Source organism: Ostrinia furnacalis, unplaced genomic scaffold (assembly GCF_004193835.3).
Source record: "Ostrinia furnacalis isolate ACB-3 unplaced genomic scaffold, ASM419383v2 OfSCF6098, whole genome shotgun sequence".
NCBI classification, from domain to species: domain Eukaryota; kingdom Metazoa; phylum Arthropoda; class Insecta; order Lepidoptera; family Crambidae; genus Ostrinia; species Ostrinia furnacalis.
In genome coordinates, this window is record NW_021136337.1 from 1,759 (window position 1) to 11,786 (window position 10,028).

At 36.1% G+C, this 10,028-nt stretch overlaps 1 protein-coding gene across 1 annotated transcript; it reads right to left on the bottom strand.

Annotated features, from left to right (window-relative positions):
• Positions 1-1,205: 1,205 nt before the first annotated feature.
• Positions 1,206-5,654, bottom strand: LOC114361999 (alpha-tocopherol transfer protein-like). Its single transcript, XM_028317233.1, has 3 exons — positions 5,647-5,654; positions 5,309-5,450; positions 1,206-2,237 (listed from the first exon to the last, which is right to left on the bottom strand). Exons 1-3 carry the CDS (start codon positions 5,652-5,654, stop codon positions 1,989-1,991), a joined length of 399 nt encoding a protein of 132 aa, XP_028173034.1. The 3' UTR covers positions 1,206-1,988.
• Positions 5,655-10,028: the final 4,374 nt, after the last annotated feature.

The window sequence follows — 10,028 nt, forward strand, 5'->3', positions numbered from 1 at the left end:
CTCCTTACTCGCTAGTGGCACCATCTGGTAGGCACAAAGAAACCCCTCAGGGACACAATTTTTATGAGTTGTTTCAACGCGAACTATTTTTATTGACAAACCAAATAAAATTAACTTTACTGTTAGGTAATTGAAATCTAATTTGAGTTTTCATAGCTAGAAGGAAGTGTTGTCCTTTTAGAAGTTGTGTCTTAAATAGTGTGTTAATAATAAATGGTATGGTGTCAAGTCAAGTAACTAATAAAAATTAATAAATTACTACTAATAACACAACTGAATATCACAAATTGTACGAAAATAATCGGTAACATTAGTCATAGAAGCAAAAAAAAGATAGATTTATACTGTCGTTTGTTCTTTCGCCATGTATCTCTTATTTACCAGATATTTTATGCACAGCTTATATTTTTAAAATAACTCTCAGACTTTAAACAAATGTATTCAATCTAAACTGTATGTCATGCGAATGCTTTGAGTGTAGAGTAGAATCACCTTTATTTTAAAACATTGTCGGGTTTACTTATTAAAACACTTATTTTAAAAAACAATGCATCAATAAATGAAAGGACATAGACAGAATTTAAGCGATTTGATAATATTTTATCTACGAAGGTACGAATATAATATAATTGACTTCATTAATTTCCTCATTTTATACCACAATCTTTTTTCATTCATCTCTCACTATATCAATGAGCAAAATTAAAAATCAATCGATTTTAATATTTACCTAACCAACAGAGGGACGTATTTATTTATTTATATTTACAGCAAACGTTTACATTTGGCCGACTTATTTCTAAAAGCATTCACTACCAGAGAGAGACAAGAAAAGTAAAGCATATATCTAAAATAGGATCAATTTGAATACATAAAATACACTTACATAACAGACAAATAAATATACAATATAATAATAAAAATACATAAAACATACACACAATAATACTTAAAGAGGCAAAGTAATAATATAGTGTTCTTAAGATAGAGGGCGCTACTTTGATAAATAAATAATACGTCCATGTAATACAATTCTTCTTAAGCTACTTACACTTTTTATAAATACAATAAAAGCTTTATATTTCAAGAAAATACATTTTCCAATTTAATATGAACACTGATCAGCACAGCAACCTACCACAAAAGCACGAAAATCGACAATGAATTTTGAACCTTCTCTTCATCGAATAAGGTCTAATTTCACATTTTGTGAGAGGTTGATGTGCGGTCGACTGTCATACATATTACGAAAATATGTGCAATTTTTATATGACAAAATACATGGTCAATATTTTTTACTAAATTACCAAAGGCAGAATTTATACTGCGCTGGAATGGTGGTACGGACCACGGCACATCTAGTTAAGCATTAGAATCTTATTCAATTCAAAAATGTGTAGTTTAATGTACCTACAGTCAACTTACATTACAGTCTAATTAGTTTTTAATGCTTTATATTTTCGGCTTGTTTTTTGACGCTGACTGTACACAAATACATGTTGAGGAATGTTTTTTATTGATATTTACAATCGAACAATGTTAATAGAAACTATAGGATCAAACGAACGAAATATACAATACAATACAACAATTAACGTATTAACAGCCTAATAACTACGGCAGGTTAAATTCTAACAATAAAATGCTGAAAATTTGTCATAATAATAACCAACAAAAATCTAAAAGTACCGCACACTATCCGCAAACGGATTTTCCATCTTCTTGCCTACTTCATTTTATCTTCTTTTCTTAGTTCATTTAACTTTGGATCAATGGAAGTTCAATACTTTACTTGGCTAATACCCGTTTTCACCAACTATTCCTAACTTTTAAGTGATCCCTATGAAAACAAAATTCCTGTTATGTTACAATAAAAATTGAAATTAGGGATTGTTGGTGAAAACGGGCATAATTCTTCCTAAAATAAGGCCTATTACTTGATACCGGCGATTAGTGTGCGAAACTCCAAACCAATACCATACTCCACCTTAATCAATATCCAGATTCTTGAAAGCCTTTTCCATGGCCTTATCCCGCTTCTTATCCGGGAGGGCCAGGATCCTCTGTTCCTCCTCCTCCCTGAAGTAGGGCTCCATAGCTTGTAAGAACTGCATGCACTTCTTGTGCAAGGTCTGGGTGTCGGGAAGGGTGCCGCCATGGTCTTGGGGAATGACCGAACGAGGGATGACGGTCTCGAAGAATGATTCGAGGTCCTCATCTTTGTGGTGGAAGTTTAGCTGGAAATGTTAAATGTTGTGTTAGGTTTGGGTTTCAAAAATTGATAATAATTTATTAAATTCATTGCCTCGTGTAGTATAATGGATGTTAAATTGTAGGTATCTTGGAGCTAAATATGATCCCTACTTGGCATTGCAACGTCAATAGTAGGTGATAATAATATGACGTATTCCACTTTCAGCAACCGTTCAAATAGCACCTGCACAAATGGCACCTGGCCTATTCCACTTAGAGCACCTATCGATATTTTGGGCAGGTGCTCTAAGTGGAATTAAATTTATTTTTACGACGTATTCCACTTGAGAGCACCTACAACACAGCAGTCTAGAGCTATAAACTACAAACAGAATATATAATCCCACCAAAAACATTCTGTAAAAACTAGCCAAGTCTCGATGGTGCTGCTTGTTTATCTCTAAAAAGTAATGAAATCTAGACAAAGTCGTGCCAAGTCTATAATGGTTCCTTACTGCGATTTCTTTATTATTATAGTTAATGTTGTGTGACTTGGCCGTTGAAGGGTGACAAAACCAGGTGCTCCATGATATCGTTGCACCAATCTGTCGCCAGAACCGCTACCCATTGACGATGGAAAATTGCCACTTGGAAAACGTTGATTCAACTATAACCAGTCAATTGTAGGTTTAATAAAGCTGCGTATTTCAATAATACTTATGTATGATTATCTTAATAAAGATTGTTCAACGGCCAAGTCACACAACATTAACTATAATAATAAAGAAATCGCAGTAAGGAACCATTATAGACTTGGCACGACTTTGTCTAGATTTCATTACTTTTNTCTATTTTGATGATCATCAGTGAGTGAGTGAGTGTCGTAAATGCGAAACTTTGCTTTCGCATAACTTCGGAACTAAATGACCTACAGACTTGAAATTTTGGATTTTAAGTATGTGATTATAGCTTACTAGATGACGAAAATTTCTGCGTTCTGGTCTTATCCAGAGGGTCTCAAATAGGGGTCTGAAAATGCGGCGAAATGGTTCCAGTAAAGGATGGTACGGCAGTGTTTGCTTCGCGCTCGACTTGGCGGGGGCACTGCCGTGCCCCCAGATTCCAGGAACCATTAAGAGACCCGCGGAACTAAGTATTATAGCGTTAGATAAGTGATTATATCGGGACTGTCGAAAAGTTAATACCTGATGTATTTCCAATTTACACAAATTATATGAAAGCTAAAAAAATTGTTTACTGTTACTGCCTTTGGCACATAGTTAACATGACAACCTACTCTATTAGAGAAAAACAAATATCATATTTACATACGCTTAGGCTTAGATACTTTACTGTAAGTGCTAAAGACAAATATCTGTGCCATTGACAATGGTTGCTAACTAGTCGACCTTAAAGGCATCGCAAACACGACATGGGGCATCTATCTTAGGCCCAGAACAGACGGTGAAACGCAACTGCAACGAAACTGCAACTGCTAGTTACTTCTGAGTTGCATCTAAGTTTCTGCCATAGCGTCCGTTGAGAGACCACACATGACGCGACCAGTTTGAAACTTTCAACTCAAAAGTAACTAGCAGTTGCAGTTTCGTTGCAGTTGCGTTTCACCGTCTGTTCTGGGCCTTAGTCTTAAATTACTAGAAACCATATTAAAAGCAGTGTACCTAAACCAAAATACAGTCTTTAAAAGTTAGATAGACATAGAAAGAAACGGTCACGGGACTATTCCCACCTCTCGTCCCCACCGCTGCAACTCCTGTGTAGCCAGGATCTACAGCTTGACCGCCAATAAAAACCGACCAGTGAAGGTCAAGTTTGTCCCGGGGGAAAGTTAAAGAAACATTCAATTTTGAATAAGAGATGTATTTTAGTATTTTAGTGGGCTTTGACCGAACGGAAACAAATTATGCAAGAAATGATTTCTACTACATCCGACTTTGCATATTGTTTTAAAATGGATTCGAAAGCTGTCTCTTTACATCAAGATACACAATACTAGCTTCGGCTCGCGGCTTTACCCGATGGCCATTGTGAGGAATGTACTCGTAGGTCCAATTCTGCATTTGCCTCTGGTAGATCGGAGAGGTTCTTGGTCCTACAGTGGAAACTAAATTACTGGATGATGATCATGACGATTGATCTCTTTACAAACTATCACTGTTCAACCCGCGCGCAAACCTGGCTCGCATTAGAGGGAAGACAATCCTTAACTTCAAACTTCTATGTTCTTTCGATTAATTTTGTTGCGGGTCCAATGACAGTTTAACTTTCCCCGGGACAAACTTGGCCTCCACTCGGGGGTTTTGAATTTGATCCTGGACCATGATTCCTGGTAGGGATTGAGCGTGGGCAAAGAAGAAGCTGTAAGATCCTGGCTACATAGGGCTTGCAGCGCTTCGATCAGAGTATAGTCCCGTAACCCTCTTCAATTTTCAAGTATTATTTATTTACTAGCGGCCGCCCGCGACTTCGTACGCGTGGATCCCGTTTTACCACCTTCATCTATCTTACGCTGTTTAGATTTTTTCATACAAACGTTTTTTCCCGCTAACTCCCGTTCCCGTGAGAATTTTGCAATATCCTGTTGTAACTAAGCTTTTAGTTTACTAAGATACCTGCATACCAAAGTTCAAGCGTCTAACTTAAGCGGTTTAGATTTTTCATACAAAAGAATTTTCCCGCTAATTCCCGTTCCCGTGGAAATTTTACAATATCCTGTCGTAACTAAGCTTTAAGTTTACTAAGATACCTGCATGCCAAATTTCAAGCGTCTAACTTAAGCGGTTTAGATTTTTCATACAAAAGGATTTTCCCGCTAATTCCCGTTCCCGTGGGAATTCCTAAGTATACTATAACCTGCCCAGGAGTACGAAGAATAATTGTACCAAGTTTCGTTAAAATCCTTCGAGTAGTTTTTGTTTCTATAAGGAACATACAGACGGACAGACAGACAGACAAAAAATTTACTGATTGCATTTTTGGCATCAGTATCGATCACTTATCACCCCCTGATAGTTATTTTGAAAATATATTTCATGTACAGAATTGACATCTCTACAGATTTATTATAAGTATAGATATATGTAGATTAACCCACCATATCATAGAACTTCTTCTCCATAAACGGCTTGATGATGAGCAGCAGCTTGTCCAGCACCGGCTCGGTGTTCAGGATGTGGATGGCTCGCATACGCACTGGCAGCGCCTCTTGCAGGTACACGAAGAATTTGCGGAAGCCCCTGTAAGTACAGATATATTCGTTTTAGGTTATGGCATAGCCAGAATCTCAAAAATAAAATGGTAATGAGCAGGGCAGGGCACATAACTAGTGAAAAAAGGCCATGGGTCAGAAATGTTCTCGAATAGGCGGACGAACCAGTAAAGTTTGCGGGCATCGCAGGACCGGTAACAGTGGGAATCCTTGGGAGAACCTACTTGGACATCTTTTGGTTGAAAGAAAGGTTACGAAAGTGGTTATGAACTAAAAATATTGGTTCGGGTTTTTATAGGCAGTTAAGTTGTATTTCCTGGCTGCAGAGTTGCAGCAGTGAGAACGAGAGGTGGGAAAGGTTGTGTTACAAATATTGGCATAAAACAGTGTAAAAAACTGAAAAAAAATCTGGAGCTGTGTGGAGAAAATTAGTTAGGTAGGTATACCATTTTTTGTCCATCTTCCATTTATATTTTTGGGGGACTAATGATTGTGATTTAAATATTGACGACTTTGTTTTTGTCCGAAAAATAAACTAAATATTGAGATGAAGGTGACTGAGTTTCTTCCACCACTTCCTCTCAGCAACAGCCCATACGTTATCCCGAAGTGGTGGTAGGGCAAGCTCTCAGATCATAGTGATGTGAGGGCAAGCTATACGTATTTGGGACGTGTATAAGTGCCCTGGAAAGGGCCTATGTACTGTATAAACTATGCTCCGTCCGATGAATCCCATGGCTGATCCCTATGGCGATTCGGTGATGAACATGACAATTTAAAAACCGTGTTTCGCTAGAAATCTCTCAGCATTGACCATTAATTTATTAATTACGTAGTTTTTGCATAACCAGCTTAAGTCCAGTGCAGTTAATTTGCGGATTACGTAACAGACATCAGATTGCGGTCATCAACTAGAGGAAACTCATAACAACAATGTTGTGCCACTTCATTATGCTTTACGTAAGTTTATTGCATACTATTTTGCTCCTGCCCGTGACTTTTTCCGTGTGGACTTCTTCTTTCTGCTGTTTGTCGTTTTTTTAAGAGAATATTAGTAATTTGTGCAATACAAGTCTCGTTAACCCCTCGTGGTAAGCTAAATATGCTAGTATTAGGCACTTTAAACTGTTGCTTTTTGTCCAAATCACAATCATATAACTACAGATCCTTTACAGATTGAAAAGTTCTGGCAAACCCCTCCGGGTCATATACCGGCAAAAACTTTGAAAATAAACAAGCAAGGGCTTCTCATTGAAATTGTGTTTTATTGTAGTGCCATCTTGCCTTTTTCCTTTTATCGGGGAAACACACAGGGGGTGTAAGGTTTCGCGACCCGTTTGAAAACTAATACGAACTATTCCATACTTATGACTATCCCTGGAGTCTGGATCCCCAACGGCCATCATCACTACGAGCTATGTGCCCCGCCACTTGATTTTAGCAATCCTGTGAGCTTATGTCGGTCACTTTGGTTCTCCTGCGGATCTCTTCATTTCTGATTCGATCACATAAGGAAATTCTTGGGTAACTCATCATCTATCAATTCAATGTATTGTATGTGACGTGACGGTTTGAATTCCGGGATAGGTATATTACTTTTTGAGGTGCAAAATAACGAGGTTTTTCTTTGGTTTTTCACACACACACACACCATTATGCGCCATTGTTGTTATGTATTTTTTCCTTACTTTTACTGTAACAAAACCTGTTATCATAATATTAAAATAAGTCAAATCTTAAACTCAAGTCCCCAAGATACAGGATTACCTAGTTTGGGGACTACTAGTAAGCTGTATATTGTAATCTTTGGTAATAAAGGTTTTATTATTTTATTATTTTTTATTTATTTTATTTATTTTGTTTAAATAAATAGCCCCGTTAATCCCTCGTAAAAGCTAAATGTTTGGATAACGTATGGGTTCTCCACAATATTCCAATTTAAATCCAGACAAACAGTCACGGACAGAGTCTACAATATTAGTTAGACACGGATATGATATTTTTAGGTATTTATCAGCTTTATTTACCAGTGTTAATGACCAATAAAAATGCCGGCACCATCGTCCTATGCGATACTTTTAATTCAATTCGCATTAGAATTATCAACTTAGAAGCATTCGATTTATGTAGTACAGTCAGCGTCAAATAGTTCGGACATCCAAAGTAGCCAAAAAGTTCGCAACACGTCTTTGTTACAATTGGAATAAGGTTGTGTTGTCTACTTTATGGCCACTTTGGGTGTCACGAACTCTTTGACGCTACTGTACATCACATCTCACATTTTTTACAATAATAGTACTTAATACAACTAGTTAAAGATGTCAATAAGTATTTAGTTTGATGTACTGTCTACGTGATAATGATCACGTGCTAACTATGAAGCCTTTTGCTAAATATTATGTCGTTTGCGTAACACCTATTAGTAGAAACCTTGGCTGTGAAAATCTCAAACTACAGCCTTATTTAAGAAGCACTAGAATTCTGATTCGCATACGAAACTACAAGAGCTCATAAGCGTAGATTTGTATGCAAAGAACCGAAAGTTTAAAAAATACATAATAATACATATTATGAATGCGAAAGTTACGACTTCTGTTGCGTCTTTAAGCCTAAAGCTAAACAGCTGAGATATTTTTTTATGAATTTTAGTAAAGAGATAGAAAAAGGACATTGGCAAACTTTTGTCGCATAAAAACATTTAAGGAGTGAAAATAAGGTATAGAAAATTATATTTTTCTCTTTTGGCCAAAATCAGGATAACGGTGTGCAGCTAAAAACTAAAACATCAATAAATCAATGGTGCTTTGACAATAATATAAGATACTAACATTTTAATTAATAAACATAAAGTAGGTGAACATTTAGCAATAGATAAAATACATACATAAATACTTATAAATAGTGCACATAGAAAGCATAAATACATAAATTGCACGTCTTTTACCTTTGTTTATCCTTTTGAAAGCTAAAAAAATACATTGTTTTAATACACAGTAAAGATCATATGTAACATTTTTTAAATTAAATCATTAAGTTTTGGTAGGGATTTAAATTCCAGATGTGAATGAAATTAACTGTTACCAAAGTTGTAATAAAAAAAAAGCAAGTAACCTTAAAAAAATACCATTAATTTAAGTTTAAGCGTTTATTAAAAAAAATACAGGGTGCTCCATAAAAACGTGACCTCAGAACATCAGGCCTCTCTAATCCATCTGGCCAGGGGAGTTTAAGCCAAATCCTCATTTTCCCTCTGGTAAATTAGCTAGAGCCGCGTTCCTAAGGCTATAATGCCCGATTTCACCATCAATCCCTAATTATTAAGTGACCCCTATGGCAACACACAAGAGGAATTTTGTTTTCATATGGGTCATATAAAACTTAGGGATTGATGTTGAAAACGGGCATAATGATCTGATGATCTCTGATTTATTCGATTTGTAGACTTGAGAATGATGGAGTGGACATAATATGATTATAGTAATCAGATGATAAAGAGATGATAAAGGTATTGAATTTGATACTGTCTAAAGATACCAAAAATCTCGCTAAAAATAAATCAAACGAAACAAAATGACAGAGGTAAAAGAGACGGCAAATGTGGCTTTAATTATAAATATTAATGTGATAATAAGAATTATAGTTCTAGTGCTTAATTCAGTCCGTGCCTGAGGTTTGTTTTTTTTTATTTAGTGCCAACCAAACCTCCCTGGGAGGTTTATTTCTGCCAATGTCGAGTGAAAAATTGACATAATATCATCAATAGAACGAGGGTGTTTCAGTTCTATTGATTATTCGTGGATTCCGTGGAGTTAAAAATTGGAAGAATACAAATTTTTCAGCACAATCATTGTTGTTTTTTCAGAAATTAATAATTTATGTTTGTTTAAAACAATGAGACGAAAAAAATATTACGATAAACAGCATATTTTTTACATTAACAATAGAAACATTAATGCGCAGATGAAAACCTTGAAATCTATACTCAACAAAAAGAAAACAATGAAAATACCTTTTAATTTACATGCATCATGAGCTCATAAAACATGAAACGGATATTTACGATTTCATAGGTTTATGTACTTCTACTTCGGTGAGATTAGAAAAGATTGTATATTTTTTTCTGATTGTCGATGGAGATTCTGTGCTCAGAGACAAGTCTAGTATTTTTTTATCTTGTGATAATTTAATTTAGATTGAAGTTATAATGTTTGTATAGTCTGGTCTGTGAGCACGTAGAATTTTGTCCAATGACCCCGAGCTGCCCATCCTTGTCGCTCGCGCGTAATTATGTTGCTGTTGCGCTCGCACACTCACTGCGGGCGCCCATCGCACAGTCGCGACAGCAATATAATTACGCGCGAGCGATAAGGATGGGTAGCTTGGGGTCTTTGGACAAAATTCTACGTGCTTGGTCTGCGAGGTCTTGGCTTTAATAATAAAAGTCGCGAGTCTTACCTACTTGTAGGGAGTAAAACATATAGTACCCAAAAAGATACTATTAGATATTACTTGAATAGATTTAGGACTTGGAAGGGAAATGTAATATAGTATAGAAACCAGTCGTAGTGATATTTTGAACTGGAATAAGTAACTGCTTAAGAGCGTT